The sequence below is a fragment of the Crotalus tigris genome, unplaced genomic scaffold, assembly GCF_016545835.1.
Source record: "Crotalus tigris isolate CLP2741 ecotype Arizona unplaced genomic scaffold, ASM1654583v1 scf7180000024472.5447098, whole genome shotgun sequence".
NCBI classification, from domain to species: domain Eukaryota; kingdom Metazoa; phylum Chordata; class Lepidosauria; order Squamata; family Viperidae; genus Crotalus; species Crotalus tigris.
The window spans coordinates 3,872,220-3,895,350 of record NW_024100643.1 but is presented as its reverse complement, the minus strand read 5'-3'; the positions used below and the strand labels follow the sequence as shown (position 1 = coordinate 3,895,350).

The window sequence follows — 23,131 nt, the reverse complement described above, 5'->3', positions numbered from 1 at the left end:
GCTATAAATTGTTGGGGATAGCGGAAATACTTGTCTCCTGATTCTTGCCTATTTGACCACCTTGTGAGAGCAGCTCATCTGTTTTTGTTTTTCCCTGTTTGGCTCCCATCGTGCTCCTTCCTTTTGTCTCTATTTTCTTCTATGATTTTTAAACTCTTCTCAAAAGATAGCTGTGCACCATCAAGAAGGAGAAAAATACAGTGTTAAGGCATAGTTTGTTGGTGCTGTCAATAAAACAAGGAGGTATCACATGCCCAATGGTGAGAAAAGTGAGGTTTCCATAGGTTTAAAAGAGGGAAAGGGTTTTTAATTACTTAGCCCATATTTTGTCTATGTTAAGTTTGGTCAGTGGCACTCTACCTGCAAAAACATTGTGCCTACACAGGGTGGTGTATTGTTTTGAATAAGTGATTGCACCAAATCTTTAGCTCCTTTGAAGTCAAGATGATGGCCACCATCATGTTGCATACAAAAAAAAAAAAAAAAGAGAGAGATGGAATTTTAATTGTGTGGTTGTGCCTGCCATGTCCCATGGACATCCTGCCCTCATGCATTTTCTTGAACAGCATGAGCAAATTATATGTTTACATTTAATTACATGCTTCATGAGCTGCATTGATTGCAATTGGGTACAATTCAAAATACTGAATATCATCTATGATGCTTTCAATCCTGCAAAGTTTTCCTGACAAGAAGCACATTCAGAATTATTAGCTCTAACTTTGTTGTAACAAAATCTTGCAAGTCTGAAAGTACATCTCTCCCCCATTGTGTTTACAATCCAGGAAACAAGTGAAGGTCTTCTCTGAGATGTTTGCCATGTCCCCATTCGTTATCTGACCTTTTTCTGGTCCGTAGCTCTTCCTTCTGTCTCCCATGGTCATTCTCACAGACTATTACAGAAGACCTTCATGACAAAGAGCTTGGTTACTTGAGGTACCACATATGTCCACATGTTTCTTCCCATCTAGTGAGGTCATCTAAAGTGGGCATGCTCCGTGTCTTGTCCATTAAGCAGCCCCACTTCACATGACTAGGAAGTGTGCCTTCTCAGTGATCTCCTGTTCTGTGGAATGATATTCCCCTAGAGAGCCATACTGCTTCTGCCCTTTTGGCTTTTGCCAAATTGTTAAAGTCAGGGCTTTTTTTGGTCATAGAATGCCCAGAACAGAGTTCCGGCACCTTTTTTGAATGGAACCTTGTAAGGTAGGCAAGGCGGGTTGTATGACATATGTGAGTTCCGGCACTTTTTTTTTTTTAACAAAAAAAGCACTGGTTAAAGTAAAGAACTGGTTGTTTTTTAGAGGTTGGATAAGGATAGTGGTTGAGCCCCCTTGGTTTTCTGTTACTGTCTTCTGAACATCAGTTGTCAGTCTTACCAGATAGAATAGACAGAGAACATAACAGATGAGTTAATTCTACTTTATTGTAAAGCTACATTAATAGAATCTTGCAAGTCTGAAAGTACAAATCTCCCACCATCTACTTTACATTCTGAGAATCTAGGAAGGGTATTCTTTGAGTGAAGGATATGCCCTGTCTTACTTCATCATTCCTAGTCAGCTTCTATTCACCCTGCCTCCCAAAGTCTTTCCCACTTGTATTCTTTTTTCTTGAATATATGTTAAAAAATTATTTAATTGAAGCTGGCCAGAGTTGCTGTGGACCCAGGCAGGCTCAAAATAGAAACAAACAAACAAACATTTATACATTGTTTCATGTGTGTAAGGATTCAAAAGGTGTTCTTAAAAGTTTCCCTCAAAAACTAATGTTGCTTTTTCTAAGTGTCACCCAATTTTCTTTCTTTTATCACTTTTATATAAAATCACTTCCCAATAAGGAACTCAGGATTTTCCTACTGTCATTTTTAATCTCTCAGCAGTGTGCTGAGCTAAATTTGGTTATTTAGAAATAGGGCGGGCAGATGGATATAGGAAGATTTGAAGCTTGTCAATTGGTTAAAGGTGAAAGGAAAACATTTTCCATGACCACAGTGGAGCTTGTGCTCCTGTGCCTATAAAAAGGGCCTTTCCCATCTCCTGAGAATAACCACATAATCCTCTTTCCATGTTGAGATTATGAAAGATTTCCACTTTCAGATCTGCTTACAAAAGGTTGAACAAGAAAATAACACAGAATCAAACAACCTTGGGTATCCCTTAGCACATAAACAACATGTAAAACAAAACTCGACTTTAAAATAAGGAACATCTGGGCAGCTGCTCCCCATCCTGGTGCGGGCTGCTTCTGTCAATGTCTGTTACTTACCGTTTAGATTGTCTTCGGCAGGGGAGGCTTGAAGTTTAGACAGAAATGGATTCAAATAAGTTGGTGCTTAACATCATTTGTTCTTCTGGAGTCAGAAAGTTGGTTCATCCACTCTTTGACCTGTTGGCATTGTGTGTGTTATTTTTAGGTGGTTTCTAGGTAAATAGTAGAGGGAAAAATGCCAAAAGTTATGGAGGGACATTTGAGGAGTGGGGGGTGTCAAGAAAATCACTGTTAACAGTCACAACAGCTTGACTGAAGTGCTGATCTTTTTATGTGCTTGTGACATAAAAAGTTTCAAAGCATTTATGTTCTAATGGAGGCTAGGACTTTCTTGTATGTATTAAGCACCTTCTCTTTCTAATGAGTAAATCATCACTTCCAAAATGGCTGTGTTCAGACAATTTTGCTTCACCAGCTGAAGACTTAGTGACTACTTTTGTATAAACTCTTAAGCCTGGTTGGTAATAACCTTAATTTGTTCTTCGGAGCTGAGGCTGTTGTATGATCCAGCCCATATAATTCATGGTTCTGTGTGAAACATAAAAAACTGGTTAATGCACTATTTAAGACTACTGTAGATGTGCAGTGTCAGTGTATTCATTTAGGCTCAGGAAGAAATGACAAAAGACAACTTACAATAGGGAAGTGTGACCCTTTTCAAGCTGAGGACCACATTTAATCTTTAAAGGATGATAGAGCAGTTTTCAAAAAGTGGGCAGGTCAGACAGATAAACAAATAAATGGGCCCAAGACAAAAATGTGTGCTGATTGAATTAAATAAATATAGTTATTCTCAGAGCATTTCACATTTTGCCCCTTATTAAACATTTCAGTTGGGTGACAAGTTTTAGAGGATCTTGACTCTTTATCCTAAGCACTGGATGTCCTTCTGTTTCTCAGACTGATCTGAGTTGGGAAATTTGAGCCTAGGTCAATACATGCAATCAAGCCATTTGCCTTCTAATCTGGAGCTTCAAACAACATAATCTTGTTTTAGGGCATTACTTCCAATCTGGTACTTGGATCACAGTCTGGAACTGCCAAGTCTATTCTCCAATAAGGGTTTATTGTACAGTAACAATGATATATTTACTCCAATGTTATGGTATCTACACAATACTATCTGTCATTTATAATTCTCTTTAATTTTGTAGGTGATGTTTCCCATGACTGTTGAGGTGGAGGAAGAATAACAAAGTCACTCATGTGTAGATGCCCTTAGTACTTCTCTTTTGCTTCTATAAAAGTACGATGTTAGATTGGGGAGACCAAAATATTCTATAGTTTATCATCATGCTTGCAATTTAACCAGATACCCCTTTAATCACCATCTATTTTTAATTGCTCTAACAAAAGCACCAAAACATTGTGTTTATCTGTGGCACAGGGTCTGTGTCTCTCTCTTCCACTCCAAAATAAAATAAAAGTAAAATTCTATGTAAATGAAAGTGTGTTACTAATGAAAGAATATTCTTTCCAGTCATAGATTAACAATACGACCAATAGTAGATTTTCAATTTTCAATTAAATTAGCCCTCTAATGCTTAAGTATTACATTAAAATTAAGCTACACTAACAACTTCTAAAAAACATTATTCCAGTCCTTATTATTGACTACTTGTTAAAATGGTTATATCTGGAAACATATTGCATTGCGACATCAAAGGAATAGAACTCTTCAGAAAGTTCACATACACAGTGTTTTACTGTAACAGAGTTAAAGCTGTGAAGATATTGTGATCCTATTTAAAAGATAATTTAAAAATAGAACCATATTACAAAATAACTTGTTGTTAAATGGTTGTCTAGGTTAGGTTTAGCTGCTTTAAGTCCCTGACTATGTTAAAGCTACATCTTTTAAGAAAGATAAAAGAGTAGTGCTAAGGACTTAGGCATGAAATAATACAATGGGATGAATGCATGGAAAAGTCATAATGTCCCTTAATGGTATGGAAAGTCAATTACAGTTCCACTTTTTTATAGTGTGCAGCTGAAGAAACATGTTCTACTAGAGCTATAATACATGTTTATGAAAGTACTCTTGCTTCAACTAAAGGTAAACAGGTTTGGATCCAAGCAGCAATTGAATGGGAGACCACCCATATATAAATAGCCCATGCATACTGTGAAAAAGAAGATGGATACAACACATAAAACTGCATGATTTTGTTGAATGATAATTCTACAAAGGTGCTACCCTTCAAAGTGGTTTGTTAGTAGCTAGCCATATAGCAGTCTTAGCTAATCACGAACTGCTAATCATAATTCATCAATTAGTTGAAATGAACTCAAACACATATAGCAGTTTAACATAAGCTATGGACTCCTGAACATTTATCATTAAAAGCTAACATCTGTGTCTGTACTGAAATGTCTGGAACAGCTGTAGGCCCATTAGATATGTTTATCTAAATCTATTCAGTTTGTCTTTTTTGATTGCAAAGTAAACTTGGTAGAGCTACAAAATTTAGGGGATATTTTGTGATGTCAATTTGGTTCAGGGAATAGGGAAGAATGAGGGCAAAGAAATCCAAACCTCTTTAAATGCAAGAATTGCATCTAGGGAAAAAAAAACCAAGCCAACTGAACACTTAACATAGTGTATCCTTTCCTCATCTGATTTTTGGAATACATACATAAGGTCGTAGGCACAATTATGTCTGTTCATATTTGCACAGTACATATGTACAGCTGGCCATGCAGCTGTTGAAAAATCATTTAGTCACACATATGTGTCCATTTTCTGCCCAAAATCTCTTTTAAGTTACCCCATTCTTGCCAACTTAGAAGTGAAGAGACTAAGACTTAATTCATTTTAGTGAAATCTACTAACCAACCCAATGCTTCTGTCAAGAGAAATATTTATTCAGGATCTTGGGATAAGATATAAAAACCCCACATAAATAAATGAAGAAGCAAAGTGGTTTGAACTACAAATGGTCATTCAACAAAGATTGGAGAAAGAGTTATAATTTTCAGGTAAGAAATTCAACATTGGAAACTTCCTTTTTCCAATGGAATGGAGGGAGGGGATTTCCTGTATCCACCAAATCTGAAAACCCAAATCCCTTCCCTAAGTAACACGGATTCTATACCAGCCTAGGTGTGTATTTGTGTGTGTGTTTGTGTTTAGGTATATACACACACACACACTCTCTCTCATACACATTTTAAGTAGCCCTGAGAAAATAACCAATTATTCTCCTTCAATCCTTTATGAGGAGACTAGCAGGAGCTATTGGGCTTTTGGAATATTCTGATATTTGAACATATAAAGGAAAGCCACAGGTTTACTGTGCCCAACTGCAGTTCAATTTAGTGAATAAAATGGAGACGTATGCCAACAGTGATTTATAATAAAGTGTCATTTTCCTGGTTTACATATCCTCTTCTACACACATACCTTTACAACTAAGCATGGCTCTGATATAAAGATACACTCTATTCAGGATAATTCATTCCAGGTAAAATAGGCCAAATTTCAACTAAGGAGGCTCTACATTTCCTTGCCCTATCCTTTCATATTTCCATCTCTTTTTATGGGTTGTTAGCATAAGAACTCAACATCCTTTAACTTCCTGGATTAAACAAAAGAAAAAGTTGTATTCCAAAGGCACTGTTGATCTCTGACATTGTGTCCTTATTAGTCATTTATGAGGAGGGATCTTCAAATGCAAGTATTAACAGCACCAATCAATCACACAGCTATGATAATCAATATAACTGTACCACATTTCTGATTTCATTACAAAAGGAAGTTTTGAAGGACAAACATAGGATGTCTATGCAACATTTTAAAACAGTCCCATTTTTCCTAAGATCATGCAGCTGAAACATGATTTTAGGAAGAGATGTAACTGTTGCATAATACAGTTATAATATGATATATTTATACCTCATAGTTTTATTATTCAAGAATACTAATCATTCGCTCTTATATTTATTGGTTGTCTTGTTCTTACTGTGTCTTCAGAATAATAAAGAATAGCATATAGAAGAAGGGCTTTCTCTTTTTTTTGCAGAGGATAGAGACTAAGCTCCAAATTCAGACTGTATATTGTGTCACGTGCCAAAATTTACCTGCTAAGATAAAATCTGTTTGCTAAAATCTGAAACCAACTGAACCCCAAGTGGGGTTTCTATCTTGCCTGTATCTCTTAATCTGTGGAGATTTGGTAGTTCCAAAAGAAAAAAAAAGGCAGGCTTAATGCAGTAGATCTTAAAAGGCAGAACTGTTTAATAGCCTTGCATGTTCAAGAAAAGTAAAAAAGATTTGGCACGCTATTTGTTTCTTTTGGGATAGTCAATGCACAACAAGGCACATATCTCTACAAGAAAAGGGCCATTAGAGTGATCTACCAAAAGGAGGCTGAACTAGATTGTGGAATTGGATTTCTGAGGTAAAGTGCCTACTTTGTGTGTCCAAGTTATTTGCCCTTCATAGTATTAAAAAGGGAAGTTAGATTTCAGAACAGATATGAAAAGGCTTTTGTCTGTATATATGAAGGTTTTTACCAGATCAAAGAATGTTAAACTAGGTGGGCCAATGTTAAACTAGGCTCAAAATCAGGAAGGCCATAGGTACCTCCACCCACCTCCATGTTTTCTTTCTAAAACAATTTAGGAGTCCATTGGATATGTTACTAGCTCTCCCTCTGGCTTCTTTTTTATGATTATTGTTATGTGATGTGATGGCAACATCCCATAAACAAGATATGATTCTAGTTGTTCTGTAAAAAGTTTTTAAATAGAAAGCAAAAATGTAATTAACTTTCCTCAATCTGTTTGTAGCATCCTATTTAAAATTGCTACTAAGTTTTGTTGACAGCTAAAATGTCAAGGTTAAAATAGAAGTTTTCTGGTGAGGCAAACCATTAAAACTAGTATGATGACAGAAAAGTGATCAGAATAGCAACACTTTGTGCAGACTGCCAAGCTTCCCTAATCATCTCTTGGTTGAGAAAGGAAATTAATTAGCATTCCTAACTAACATTCCCCAGGAAGTATTCCCATTACTTTCTAAGTATATATTTATATATACGTGTGCGTGCATACATATGATGGAGAGATTTCTTCTCCACAGTTTTAATTCAGAGAAACAAGACGAGCAGCTAAACAATCCCCATGAACAGCCCAGTCAACTGTTTAAAACCCTATGAGCTTTCAAATGCCACCATTTTTTTTAATCAGGTCTATCTGAATATCATCAGAATAAGAATAAAAGAAACCAACATGAATCTTGTAATACATATACAGAGGGAAGAAATTGTTCAGTTCCAGTTTTGTTTTGTTTTTTGCCCAAAAGCTTTTGGTGATTCTTGTTAGCTTGTAGAATACCTCCCCACCATCCTATCCCCATAGTACTTTCATATCCCTTTAATGTTTGAAAACAGAAAATAGTAGGGTGCTTTGGTGGCTGTACATCACTTGACACAGGAATAACATTCAGCAAAATTCTACCTCTGAGAGCAGCTATGTTTTCATATAGATTGCTCCCCATTTTGTGCATTAAGGCCACTAAGGGATTTTTTTGTTTGTTTGTTTGCTTGCTTCCCCTTTTAATGCAATAGAGGGAACAGCTTCTTAACACACAGTGATTGGTTTACCAGTTTGAAGAAGAATGTAGAGCATGTGGCATCATCAAAGCAGTATCCCTTGGAAAATGAATGAATAAGTCAGACCATTTGCCTTGTTTGCTTCTAATTAAGTCCACTCATCAGTGTGGCTTATCTGGCTCCTTTAAGCAAGGGTTTATATGACTTTATTGGTTTCAGTCAAACCCAGAAAGAGAAAAATAGAAGAGGTTTAAAAAAAATTCTTACTGAGCAAGAGAAGAATGCATCTGAGCAAGAAAACAAGGGCAGGATCAAATATAGTCTTGATGTGGTCACCAATACTTGGATAGAAATGTGGTTATTTTTCTCTTTGGGTTCCATCCCTTAACTTCTCTCTTTGATTTTCATGTTGTCAGTTTTGATAACTATAAACCTGGTCCACATTTCTCTTCTCCCCACTCAAGAGACCCTCCAGGAGGTTGCCTCAAAACAAATGTTCACTTTGTCCTCTAAACACCATATGTCTCTTTGTTTCAGGCCCAACATTCCTACTCTTTCTGCCTTCTTTGAATCCTTCATCACTCTGTAACATATCTGGCTGGTCTCCTTGTTTTTTTTCCTGATTTCAGATGTGCTTAAATAGGGTAAACTGGTGACTGATGTGCAAGAGCAGAAAGAGAACTAATGTTGATGGGATTGTGAGAGAAGCGCATAGGATAAATGTCAGAGGCATCTGAAAGAGAAGTCAAGCAATTGATTTGGACTGATGTCTTCAGTGGTGAGATTCAAATATGTGAACAACTGGTTCTCTGTGTGGATGCTGCTTCCGGAAGTCCATTCTGGGCCTGGGCAACAAAAAATTAGCTACTGATTCTGCCAAAGTGGTGCGAATGAGCTGAATCCAACCACTGGAAGTCTTTCTTCATTCTTGCCTCAGTTCAGCAGCCCACTATCAATCCAGGAGATTTTAAGGAGCACATACAGTATAAACAAGACATCCACTCCTTCCATTTCCTTTTATCATCTTATTGTCTGTTACTAGCAAGAGCTATTGGATGAAAATACTAGGACAGTAGGGTAGAGAGGAAAATATAACTAAATCAGTGTTTACAGGATTGTTCCAGTGACCCCAGAAAGAATGAGCTCTATTTTTCCTTCACATATTCTTCTTCCAAGAGGCACCACTAGGGTAGGGGAAGTGAGAAGCTAACTCAGAATGCTGCTGCCCCTTCTCTCTCCTTCACACTGGTGAGCTAGCAGTGGATTCACTGTAAAGGCTTTCCACAATGTCTCCCCTTTGGATTTTGCGCAAGGCTGAATAAAGGGCATCCATGGTGGAACTGTCCTTGCTGGACCAATCAGAGAGCAGAGCACGAACAGGGTACTCCTCTTGTGTAAAGGAGTCTATGTGATCTTCCTTGTAGCCTAGTTCTCCAGCCAGGTGGCGCCATGTCTCCTCTGTGGAACCATTCAACAGCTTTTCAACCTCCTCACGTTTGTTAGGGGGCAGGCTGGTGTAAAGATTCCCATCTCCTTTAAGACCTGAAATTGAGAAATGAGTTTGGGATAGAGAAAGGTTAAAAAAACAATTATAGCTGCATGTGAGACACTCACCTGTTCCATGTTCCCAAAGTGGGTTTTAGTGAGAAATAGATGGCTGGAAGCCATTTTAGATTCCCCACAATGCCCCAAAACAATATGACAAATGAAAATGAATAGCTTATACCATAGGTGTCAAACTCGCCACATCACGTGACATGTGGCGACGTATTGCGGTGTTTTTTACATTGCCGGAGTTGGGGTGGGTGTGGTCTCCGTATGATGTAACGGCCTGCGGGCTGGCAGTTTGACATCCCTGGCTTATACAGTACAACAGTCCTCAGCAATTGTGCATGCTCCTGGGGAAAAGCCCAGAAGGGAAAGGGGAAACGATCAGATATTATTGTGGGAGCCATAGATAGTCTTTTACTGTGGGAGACCCAGCATTTGGCTCAGAGTCTTTTTGGTTCAAGTCAGTTTCATGTGAATTTATTCCATCCTATTTCTATATTAACTGACAAAAAATAATAATAAAAGATTGGCACAATCTATTGTAGATGCATTTCATAGTAAAATATTACATTTATTTGCATTTCATGTAAAATTCCTTTGATGATATATTCTTTTTAGCATATATTGTAATGTATTTTTAAAATAGCATTAGAACATTCTGAAAAATATGGAATTATTGAAGTTTTATTCTGTGTTTTATAAGAAATATAAACAAATCAATATACTTTCAAGGGTAAACCATATTCAAGATTTGGATGGAGGTTTTTCTTGATAATTTCATGAACATCACTGGGCAAGGCAGAATATGAATTGTTCTAAATAAACCAGATAAGTTTATATCCACCATTATTTTCACACAGACATCAATATTCAAGCCACTTTTAATATTTTGATGTTTTTTCTTTGCCTGTATTACAATTAGTGTTGTAACCACTGTATTCTGAACATCTCTCAAATTAAAAAAATGTATAAATCTTCAGTTTAGTTCCAGGATTTCCCATTTGGTTCAACCCCAATGTATTTGTAGAAAGAAAGAATGGTGGATCCAAATTCTGAGAGATAATCATCTGAGCACAAGTGGGCTTGCAAATGATAAAGGACAAAACTACTCATTCACCCTTATCATACAGCTCTTTCTAAGCTCCAGCCATTTAGCCTGACAGACAGCCTTCTGTGGAATATAATGCAGCTTGCTGTGTGTTCTGGGACTCCGGATGGCATGGAGAGCTATGACATTTAAAATAATCCTTGTTTAACTTATCTTCAGGCCTCCCAGCTGAACATGTGGAGAGCAGAAAAAGAAGACACGACTGCCTGTGAAAACCCAGAATCAGGCCCAGGGAAGTTCAAAGAACAAAAGATTGTGGTGTTCTTGAGCTTCTTAGCTAAGAAGTGACTGAGGGCTGGGTTTAAATGCATTTCTCCAGCCTCTTTGGCTTCTCATACCTCAAACCAAGTATAAAGCTCAGGCCAAAGTTCTTTTCATGTGGCTTTTTCAAGAGTGATGTTCTTGTCTTCACAGAATGGGAATCCTATCCTTTGCAGGAGAGTTCACTTAGAGCAGTGTTTCTCAACCTTGACAATTTTAAGGCATGTGGACTTCAACTCCCAGAATTCCACATCCAGCAATGCTGGCTGTGGAATTCTGGGAATTGAAGTCCACATGCCTTAAAATTGTCAAGGTTGAGAAACACTGACTTAGAGAAACTCAAAGAAATGATCTACCAAGTTCCTCCACTCATGAGTATGTTGGAGAATTTTGAAAGGCCGTTTAAGCCCAGTTAAGTTCAGGTCTCCATGCAGTTTTTGTTACCCCCAACAGTCTGGGTCTTTGTTTTACAGATCTTGGAAGGATGGAAGGCTGAGTCAACCTTGAGCCAGTCAGAATCGAACCCCAGGCTATAGGCAGAGTTTGCCTGCAGTACTGCATTCTAACCACTACATCACCAGAGCTTCTGCTGCATGCTTTATTTTTCCTAAACTGTGAGGTTTTTAAAAAAGTATGATGTGAATGGTTTATGCCCCTAATCATGATACTGGCTGTAAAACCCTTGAGTTTATCTTTTTAAAAAATTCCAAGTTTTTATCCCAAAATAATCCATTTATGATGAAGTATAGAGGAAGTAGAATGAGAGTTGACATAATTTTTACAAGAATAATTTAGTTTTATGTCCTTAGGTATAAAAATGTCTCCCAATTACTAGGCAAAATATGGTTTTAGTGACCATACCTATTTGCCTAATAGAAGCAAACTAGTTTTCATGCCAACTGCACAGAAATTCATTCATCTGGAATGAAAATTATCTTGACTTTTAGTGTAGGAAACAAAAGAAGTGCAGTTTTGATAGCTGTTGTTTCTATTCTGCAACTATTTGTATTTCATCTGGACTTAAACTACTAGTATAAATATTTTGAAACATGATAGAATATGGGCAAGAGACTCAGTTTGGTATAGTGGTTAAGGAATTAGGTCAGAACCTGGGAGACCATGAGTTCTAGTCCTGCCTTAGGCACAAAGCCAGTTGGGTGACCTGGAGTCAGTCACTCTTTCTCAGTCCTAGGAAGGAACCAGTGGCAAACCCAGTGGTGGGATTCAAATATATGAACAACTGGTTCTCTGTGTGAATGCTGCTCCATTCTGAATCTGGGCAACAAAAAATTAGCTACCGGTTCTGCCGAATTGGTACGAACTGGCTGAATCCCACCACTGGGCAAACCTCTAAAAAACCTTTCCAAAAAGACGGCAGGAACTTGTCCCAGCAGTTGCCAGGAGTCAACACTGACTTGAAAGCACTAAAAAAACAACAATGGATTTTTTCAAACTATGTCCTGGGACTGAAAACTGAGTCTAAGTTCATCATCAAGCAAACACTGTCCTACAGTATTTCTTGGGAAACTAATAATTTTCCACACTTTTAATTAATATTAATATCTATAAAGTAGCAAGAAGACCAGCTTTCTTTCCAAGAAAGGGTGACAAGTGTGTTTAGCTTTATCTTTGAAAGCAACTTGATCAGATTTTGTACTTTTAAAACAAAATATAGATCAAAAATGAGATACCCCAAATTTTCAAATCTCTGAAAACTACAATTGAAAGAGATATATGTTAGAGAAAAGTCTAACCACAAATACATATATTCATGAATTATATACAAAATGATATTATATTACTAATTATCTACCATACTAGTTAATTATTTGTAAAACCTGTGTATATAAGTAAAATAGATAACAAAAAACGTTTAGAGCAATGTGCACCACAAAGCACACAAATTTTACTACAAACTAAAAATTAAAATTTCCAGAGTAATAAATTTAACTTGACATACGTGCCCCCCTCCAAAACAATGAAATGAAAAAACACTAAATCTGATATTTTTGGGAAAAAAATGTGAAACTTGAAAGCAGAGGAATAAAGCCATTTGCCCTACCTTGCTTATTTCCCCATTGTAATTTTACTTGATTTGTTAGTTATAGTTGGCATCAATAAAAACTTGTATATGCTTGCTATCTGCCTGGGGCAAACTATAGTTGGGATTGGTTTGTTCACAGGACAAGTAACCAGAGGGATGTGATCTAGAAAGTAGATGGTTCTTGGATTAACTGTCCTCTTGGTGTCTGCCAGGGCTACAGTATCTTTTGATAATCAGTGGTTTCCTTTCTTTCTGAATCGCATTCCTGCTCTTTGGTTTCTTCCCCTCCCAGCTTCAACTTGACCCCTCCTCTTGCCTTGTAGAGATGCTGTTTGTGTTGGTGGTTGTTGATCGTGGAGGCTTTGGCTGTCAACTGAGATGCCACTGTCACTATGAAGTTTCTCTCCTTCTGGGGAAGGCGTCTGGTTGACAGGACGGTTGTTAGCACCTTGTTTGTTCTGTTTGCAGCTGTTCCACCTAGAGGTGAAAATGTTTGACAGTTGAGTGAAGGATACCTATTCTTTCTTCTGACCCATGGGGTAAACTATAAAATTAGCAGGGTCACTAAGAATTAATTCCTTTCTACACATCATGAAGTTTGGAGTGTGCCCAGACAGAACTTTCACTCTAACGGATTAGTTGCCAATCCAGATAAGGGTGTTTTCATTTATATTAGCTCCTGAAAGTCACTTCAATTGCCAACACTGAATGTGAATTCATAGGGTTATGCTTAAAATGGGGCAGATGTGAGGCATTACTAAACCTAGTGGTCCTAGTAGACAATCAAATATGAGTCAGCAGAGTGCTGCAGCTGGCAAAAAAGCCAACACAGTGCTATGCTGCATTAACAGAGGAATAGAATCAAGAAATATTAATACCACTTTACAATGTCTTGGTAAGGCCACACTTGGAATACTGCATCCTGTTTTGGTCGCCACAATGTAAAAAAGATGTTGAGACTCTAGAAAGAGTACAGAGAAGAACAACAAAGATGATTAGGGGACTGGAGGCTAAAACATATAAGGAACAGTTGCTGGAATTGGGTATGTCTAGTTTAATGAAGAGAAGGATGAGGAGGGACAAGATAGCAGTGTTCCAATATCTCAGGGGCTGCCACAAAGAAGAGGGAGTAAAGCTATTCTCCAAGGCGCCTGAAGGCAGGACAAGAAGCAATGAATGGAAATTAACCAAGGAGACAACCAACCTAGAACTAAGGAGAAATTTCCTAACAGTTAGAACAATTAATCAGTGGAACAACCTGCCTCCACAAGTTGTGAATGCTCCAACACTGGAAGTTTTTAAGAAGAGACTGGACAGCCATTTGTTCTGAAATGGTATAGGGTTTCCTGCCTGAGCAGGGGGTTGGACCCAAAGACCTCCAAGGTCTCTTCCAACTTCTTCTTCTTCATCATCATCATCATCATCATCATCTGCCCTGACAAATATGACAAGTGGTAAGGAACCATGGGATTTGGAGCCCATCAAAATCTGGAGGACCCATCAATACTAAGATGCTTGCTAAGTAAGAGCTGAGCACAACTAGGGTACCCAGGAGAGCAAGAAGCCATTTTTATAAGAGCTTGGAATTGGGTCAATGAGCTCCTAAAGAGATAAAGAGATTCAAGAATATGTACGCATATAGTAATGATGTCATCTAACATTGATGATTCAAGGTATTTGAAGTGGAGGATGGGAGAAAGGATGGACTTGGATTCACAACTGATCTACTTTCTTATTTCCTATTTGCTTTTTCTTAATCTTTTCCTAGGCCCAGTCCATATGTTGCTGATTACAAGGTAAAGCAATCATATGTTTCTTATTACTTTCAACTCTTATTCTTTGCGAAGGAAGTACAGTAGGCATCAATGGAAAGGAGAAGTGGCAGGAACATGGGATCTTTGGGTTACACATTAAGAAATGCTTTCCAATTTAACCCAAGACAACTTGCTTTCTAAAAGCAGAATATTTTATATTTAGTGAGCTTATTTTATAAAGCTTGAAATATAAGATAATGGATTTTATCTTATTACAGAAACCAGCAGCATTCTTGCAAAAAAAGAGAGAGTAATGTCTATAATGCTTCTATGCCTTTATCAACCACTTGAGCTATTGCAATCAGCCAGAAATAATCATTCATAGCATGGATACAATCATTATCATCTTCCCATTCTTTTATGGTCACTTAAAAGTTGGTAATCTTAGAGACAAGATGTTCCTGGATTGGCATTAAGAAGGATCTAATTTCTAATAACAGCAACTTAGAAATTTCAATCCTGAACAATTGTTTCCACAGGATGCTCATCCTTGTCACTCAAGAATTGCTTATGGCCAGCTCTGAAATTATTGAAGTACATCTATTTGGCTTTATAAAGATGCCTATCACTTAAGGGAAGGGTGTGAAATATGGTAAAAGAGGGATGGGAGCAGAGAATGGTTCCATTCTTCTCTGTTGCATGCCAGAGACATGGCCCCTGAGCTCCACCAAAAGATGCTTATTAGAAATTATTAAAATAAGAATAATCATCATATGAAAATAAATCAAATTAATTTGCATCCTATCCCCATTTACTTTCTTGAGAGTGTTCCAGGAATTACATTTAAAAGTCAAATATGGTCTGCGTACAGCATGAAAAATGTTGCGCATGTGTTGTAAGCGTATACTCATGAAGCGGCTTCCTTTTCAGCTGCTACCTTTTTCTACTTTCCCTCTTAGTCTCCCCTGCTTGCAAAGGGGTTGAAGGAATGCAACAGTATTTAGGCCCTAGAAGACTGTTCAAGCATAGTCAATGATATGGCTATTTTTACACACTATTTCCTTGAAAGGAAAATGAGAATTGCATGCAAACCATCATATTACCACTGGTAATGCTGGGATTTATAGTTTTAACTGCAAAATGTGCTCAATCATGACTATGTTTTACCACAGTCAGCCAAAATTACATCCTTAGAACAGGTACAAGAAATAGTTCGAACAACTGAAGGATATCTAGTCAGTGAGCGAGATCAACCTTAGGCACCACCTGTCACTGTTCATATATCACAACACTCCTCCTGCACACTTGTCTTCCAGACTGTCTCTGACTACTTACCTCTTGAAGGCAATATATGCCACCAGACCCACAACCACAGCTGCCAAAATGGAGCAGTAGACAGGGATGAGGTTATCAGCTGTCCCACTTCGAATGACAGGCTGGGAGCTGCCCATAATTGTGGTCATTGTAGTGCTCACTACAGTGGTCTCCAAAATATCCAGAATCTCTGAAGAATTTGTAATAGGAAAAGGACTTTTGGGAGTCCCTGGGTAAAAACCTGGAAAGGTAAGGAAACAGATGAATAATTGTGGAGTACAATATGCAAAAGATGAGGTTACATTTAGGTTAATCTATTTTTCCTTGGCATATATGTTGTATCTTTAATATTAGTGATCTAAAAGCCAATAATTCAGATGTTGGACAGTGCTGGGGAACCTAGATTCAAATCTACTCAGATTCAAATTTATATTTAGCCACAGAATCTTTCTGAGTGACTTTGGACCTTTCACTATCCAGCCTATCTCACAGATTTGTTGTAGGGAAAAGAGAGAGAGAAGAAAATGTTACTTTTACCACGATGGTGGTGGATAACAATCTAAACTACTATAAGAGCAATACAGATTCATGTCTATATAGAAAATCAGAGCTTTGTATAATATGCAAATATTAATTAGAGCATATACTAATATAATGTCTCCTTATAAGTAAGCCCTATGGGTTTAACCACTAGTAAGTAGATATTGGAATGCAGTTTTAATCAGTCTTGAATAATGCTGGATAATTAGGTCACTCCATATTCTCCAACTTTACTTAAAGTTGAAAAACAATTCATTGATTGATTTTATAAGGGCAGTTCATTAATCAAAATGTTTGGCTTTTTGAAAGATGTAAAATTCCCTTGGGGCCTAGATACCTTTTTTATATGAAACAGAAATATACAAATGTTTTTCTTTACTAATCTGGATATTTTTTGCCTGAATTTGCAGATATTTAGTGATCAACTTCATGTCAAAATTTCTTAATCATTCTTATATCCTTATGGGCTAGAAAATACATTATATCCATATTTATCATAAGCATTCTAAAAATCTAGAATAAAATAAAGCTGGAGGAACATTTCTATACTGGGAATTTAAAGAAGTTCTCTTTTTGGCTCCAAACGAGGTCACTGATTCGTTAGTACTTGCAATCACATCATATTATATTACCTGCAAATAAAGCTATAACAGTTAGTTATACTTGTATGGCTTCCCTCCAAAATGCTTGAGAATAATAATTCCCTGAGGGCTCAGAAATATTGTTTTAGTCTGTGGTCTTAACCATTTTATGCAGTTAAGGGTTTCAGTAGGATCTTTGTTGGAGTGAGACCAACTAAGCAAATTAGGAACTATTTCAGCAATGTAAGGAAAAGACAACAAGATACCATGTTCTACATCTATGACTGCATCTGGGTCTATAACTACATCTGGGTCTATGAATGCATCTGGGTCTGCATCACTGGTATTGGAATCCGTCAGGGTCTTCGTTGCCACAGCAAATTGTGGATTAGTTGCTGCCAAGGAAACAAGGAGGAAGAATTTAACAAAAGAGAGTGAAAAACTGTGAGACAATTAGGAATGTATCACTTAATTAACATTTCAGTAATTAAGCAAGTGTGAACATGATCAAAAGTTCCCACCCCATCTTTGCTGAAACAATGTAATTCCCTCAAAAGAATTTTGTTTATTTAACAAGGCTTATAGCTGCTCCAATCTGGAAGGACTCTGGAGAATGAACCACTGATAATAGAATAAAAATGAAAGAAATGAAAACATCAAGACAATGTAATCATTAATTTAGCAAAGTTCCTATGGTAGATACCCACAGTCAACCAGGGCCAGAGGTTTGTTGAAGAGGGATTGATTTTTCTTGCTTATGAAATATAAGAGTGATAGGAATCATATATAACTTCAGGAAAAGATTAAAAAATGCAGGCCTCTATTAAGAAGGTGCCACCTGTCTCATGGTTCATGTCACTTCTTGAGGAAGAGAATTCTCAATAACCCTCTCTTGATGTAAGAACCAGACAGGCAGATTCAAGATTGACAAGATGTTGCCTGATATATCCCTGTGTTATATTTCGGTACAGTTTAAAAAGTAATAACCAGCACTTTTAATTGGACCAGAAGCCACTACTACTGTAGTGTCAGTGCAACAAGGGGAGAGTTCTGTAAAGCAGGGGGAGAATTCTGAGTTCTCTGGCACCTACTAGTAGCAGTGAGCTTCCTTTCTATTGCCCCAGTTGGAACTACCCACAAAGATAGGAGAGAAGTCACCCTAAAGTGATGAGTCTAACTCTGATCATTGTTAGTAATTTTACATCAATGGCTTCCCTCCAGAAAATGTTTGGAACAATACTTCTCTGAATGGTTCCAAAATGTTGTTTTAGTCTGTGGTTTTATTTATTTCATGCAGTCAAGTAAGGTCCTTATGGGAATTAGACCAATTGAGCAAACAAGGAACTATTTCAGCAGTATAAAAAAGGGAAAACAAGGTACCGTGTTCCACATCTACGATTACATCTGTATTTGCATCTATATTTATATTGCTGGTATAGGAATCCATCGGGTCTTTGGTTGTCATCGCAAATCTTGGATTAATTGCTGCCAAGAAAACCAGGAATAACTTAGTAAAAGAGAATGAGAAAGTGTGGCAACTGGGAAGTTTAGAAATGAATCACAATTTAACTAAAAGTTTAAGAAATGAAGCAGATATGAATACACAGAAATTTTCACCACAGCATAATTCTTGCAAGAAAAAGTAGATGAGAAGGTCAGACATGTGACACTATTTCAGAAAGCAGGCTGAAGCAGTGGCAGATGTGAAGGATTCTCATTTTGCTACACAGTTTGCTTTATGGTCTTAAGTAAGTTGATGTCCAGCCTTTTAATTTGTAATACTTACAGACTGCCATATAAGGAATATTCTGAACAGATCACTTTTTTCCCTCCTACACTAATAAATCACTTAGTAACAATATATATATGTATATATATATATATATATATATATATATATATATATATATATATATATATATATATATATTTTTCTGAGGTTTTCGCGGTGTTTGTATGTAGGTCTTTGGTTATTCGGGTTTTCTCCCACGTAAAATTGGAAGTGTCTTGGCGACGTTTCGATGAAGTCCCATTCGTCATCTTCAGGCTGGTGTTTTCAGCTTCGTGCTTCGAGCAGCAAAGCAGCTGCTCGAAGCACGAATCTGAAAACACCAGCCTGAAGATGACGAATGGGACTTCGTCGAAATGTCGCCAAGACACTTCCAATTTTACGTGGGAGAAAACCCGAATAACCAAAGACCCACATATATATATATATATATATATATATATATATATATATATATATATATATATATATGTAGGTCTTTGGTTGTTTGGGTTTTTTCTCCCGTGCTGCTCAAAGCACGAAGCTGAAAACACCAGCCTGAAGATGACGAATGGGACTTCGTCGAAACGTCACCAAGACACTTCCAATTTTACGCGGAGAAAACCCGAACAACCAAAGACCTACATACAAATACCCGCGAAAACCTATATATATATATATATATATATATATATATATATATATATATATATATATATATATATATATATATATATAAAACCTTGGTGCTCATTTTATTTTAAACATATATATATATATATATATATATATATATATATATATATATATATATATATATGTATATATATATATATATATATATATATATATCAAATCACAGAGTGAAACTATTCCAAAACCATTACACTAATAAAATACAGGGAACAATTTTAAAGGTCAAGATGTGCTTGTTTTTCTTAAGAGAAAGGTAAGCAATCATAGTGCTGGAGGAAGTAGAAAACTCTTTCTCAACATTTCTGATGCTTAGTCCCTGTGGAAACCTCGCTGGTAAATCATATTAACTGGTCAGATTCAAAACAAGATTGGTGGTCCTTAGAAAGTCAGAAATCCCACACAATATCTTCTGAAATTTGTTCCTTCTTTTCCAGATAATCTGTAAAGAAGTGTTTCTCAACCTTGGCAACTTTGTGGCTGGGAATTCTGACAGTTGAAGTCTATATATCTCAAAGTTGCCAAGAATGAGAAAACCTGCTGTACTGGTTCTAAATGTGATGGAGGTTTTGAGAAAGAAAAGGAAAAAAAATCTGTCCCATAATATCCTTTCTGGCACCTTTTGTCCATCTAATATTATGTGGGTGTCTGGATGGGGCAAGATCTGCCTTTTGATTGTTTTATTCCAAAGAAGAAACCCAAATGTCACACAGAGAGAGGAGTTTCCTATCCAACTGCAGGCTGCTGCTCCCCTTTGAGTGGCTCTTATGAAATTTAGCCATGCCTGAGGGAACAATTGTACCTTCTGCCCTGCAGCCTGCACAATTTTTCCCCGCCTGGAAACAGCTGACGTCAGAGCAATACTGACTCCTGACTCATCTTCAGGCAATATGTTCCGGCCATTATCTTTCTAGCCATTGGCTAGAGGCCAGCATTTTCTTCTCTTCTTCTAACAGGTAAAGAACACCCATTATTTGCTATTTTCTGGTTTGAAAGTTACTTTTGTTGCTACTGGGTTGATTGTGGTATCCTTTGGAAGTTCTTTGTTCCAATTTTCTACAATTCTGCCATGCTTGGCTTAAATATCTACATATGACGAAAGACGCTGTCCCAGTTATTCTTGTAAATTCCTCCACCTTTATTGCTATATACTATATTAGTACATAAATAAATCTCTACCATCAAACCTTATGAGAGCAGGAATTCCATAGAACAGTCAAATATGCAAATTAATAACATACAGTACTGGCTTTGGTGTAACAATCCTAGCTTAAAGAGAACCAGTTTGGTCTAGTGATTAAAACACACTAGGTAAGAAGCCAGGAGACTGTGAATTCTAGTCCCGCTTTAGGCATGAAAGATGCTGGATGTCTTTGGGCCAGTCACTCTTTCTCAGCCCAACTCACTTGACAGAGATGTGGGGAAAAGAGGAAGGGTATCATATATATTGTGTCCTGAGCCTGCAAAAGCAGGCTCGGGATGTTGCATTGGTCCCAGGCATTCCAAAAGCTGCCCAGGACCAGACAGAGTGGTGCCGGCCTTGTGCGCATGCGCAAGGCACGAAAACACTCTGTTCCTATTGGTTGTCACTGTCCAGGTTTCTGGCCATATAAGAAGGCCTGCGAGCCTTTTGCATTCGCTTGGTTGTTGTTAGAAGGAGAATAAAGAGTTGTTCAGCATCGCCATGTATCTTCATCATTCACACACGAACAAAGTACGCAACACTGGCGACGAGGATGAGATCCTTTGCAAGCTGACAGAAAAGATTTAACAACTTACCCAGGAAATCCTGAAAAGGGGAAGACGGCGTCTGAATCAGCATCCCAGCCTGCCACTATAGCGTCGCTGGAGGGTGAGCTCGGCTAAAGGACCTTTTTCCCAAACAGCAGTTTGCAAAGGAGCGAGTGGTGAAGGTCATAAACTGTGTGATGTCAAAGATTGGTCGCTTGTCTGATTTCGATGTCTCACACCCAGAGAGATGGAATTCCTACATAGCACGGGTAGAGAATTACTTCAGAGTAAATCAGATTAGAGAAGATGGCCTGAAGGCTGCAACTCTTTTATGTGCCTGTGGACAGGAAGTTCTTGACATTGCAGAGAATCTGGTGGGCCCTGCACCTCTGGAGTCAGTGACATATGCTGACTTGAAGAAAATGTTGAAGGAACACTTCCAGCCAAAGTTATTTGTTATTGCTTGGAGGCACGCATTCGAGCAGAGAGACCAAAGGCTGGGTGAATCTGCTGTGGACTTTATTGCGGCCTTAAGGCAAGCAGCCAGTTCAAGGATCTGGAAGAGAGGCTGCGAGATCGCTTCGTATGCGGTTTGAGGAGCAGAGACTTACAACAGAAGATTTTTGCAAAACAAGATGTCTCGTTCCAAGACGCACTACGAGAGGTGGCAACTGAGGAAGCAGCTGGCGGGGCTGTGAAGGCCTTACGGCTCACCAGGAACTGTCCAGACACAGCGACCGTCCATCAAGAGGATGCTCGAGAAGGATCAGAAACGGATCCTGAAGAGGAGGTGGACAGACTTCACCAGCCAGCTGAAAGGAGGCAGAAGGAATGTCTGGACAAGGCCCCAGCATCTCTTCAATGCTTCGGGTGCGGAGGACGCCACAAGCGAGCTGACTGCAGGTTCTGCTCCGCCATTTGCAGGGTGTGTGGCAGGCAAGGCCACATTGCATCAGTCTGTTTGGGTCGCCAGAAGGTCCAACCTCATGAAGAATTGCTTCTGAAAGGTACCAGGGTCCCCAGCCAACATAGGGTGGGTTTCTGTGCATCACGCAGGAGTATTTTGAGGACAGGAACACACAAGCCCCTTAAGAAGAAATTTTCCATTAACGTAAGGTTGCAAGGGGTTCCCCTATCAATGGAGTTGGACACTGGGTTCGCTCTCTCAATTATTTCAATTAACACATTCAAAAGAATATGCAGCAGCAGTAGCCTTTGAGTTAAACTCAGGCCATCGAATCTAATACTTACTGATTTTCAGAATTCTATGGTGTGTGTTAAGGGGAAGGCCACCCTTAGAGTACAGCATAAGGATTTTGAAGGTCCCCTAGATGTGGTGGTTGTTGAGGGTGAACATACGAGTCTTATTGGACTCGATTGGTTCGAGGCTCTGGGAATCCAGGTAACTGGGCTGCACCATTTGCAAATGTTGAACCTTGCAGAAGTCTGCAAGGAGTTTGCAGATGTGTTTAGTTCATAGCTAGGATCCTACACGGGGCCTCCAATTTCGCTACAGTTAGACCCAACCACCATGCCCATCAGGGTTAAGCCTAGGAGAGTACCTTTTATCGTCAAAGGCAAGATTGATGCTGAGCTGGACAAATTGTTCCAGCAGGGCATTCTAGAACCTGTGGATTCTAGTCCATGGGAAGCTCCCATAGTAACGCCTCTAAAGGCTGATGGGGACATACATATATGTGCAGACTATAAGTGCACACTGAATAAGGTGCTGCAACAGCACACTTATCCAGTGCCTGTGGTAAGTCACATTTTGGCCTCCCTCAAGGGGGGGGTGCATTTTTGTGAGGCTTGACCTGGCACAGGCCTATCAACAGCTACCTGTTGATGAGGCAGCTGCTGAGGCCCAGACTATTGTAACTCACAGCAGGGCCTTCAAGGTCAAGAGACATGGAGAGCACACTTCGAGCTATTCCTGGGGTCTGTCCCTACTTTGATGATG

The 23,131-nt window shown here is 38.3% G+C and overlaps 1 protein-coding gene across 3 annotated transcripts in view; it reads right to left on the bottom strand.

Moving 5' to 3' along the window:
* Positions 1–1,277: 1,277 nt before the first annotated feature.
* The window catches only part of NGFR (nerve growth factor receptor), a 262,216-nt gene continuing 240,362 nt past the window's right edge, over positions 1,278–23,131 (bottom strand). For 2 of the 3 annotated variants that reach the window (XM_039333071.1, XM_039333069.1), the window contains exons 4-8: positions 18,360–18,464; positions 17,246–17,374; positions 15,880–16,099; positions 13,107–13,267; positions 1,278–9,368 (exon numbers count right to left, since the gene is read on the bottom strand). In XM_039333071.1, the coding sequence (XP_039189005.1) occupies positions 9,067–9,368; positions 13,107–13,267; positions 15,880–16,099; positions 17,246–17,374; positions 18,360–18,464 (917 nt within the window). In that variant the 3' untranslated portion in view covers positions 1,278–9,066. The remainder of the gene's footprint in view (positions 9,369–13,106; positions 13,268–15,879; positions 16,100–17,245; positions 17,375–18,359; positions 18,465–23,131) is intronic. The other variant, XM_039333070.1, reaches the window with a different exon arrangement.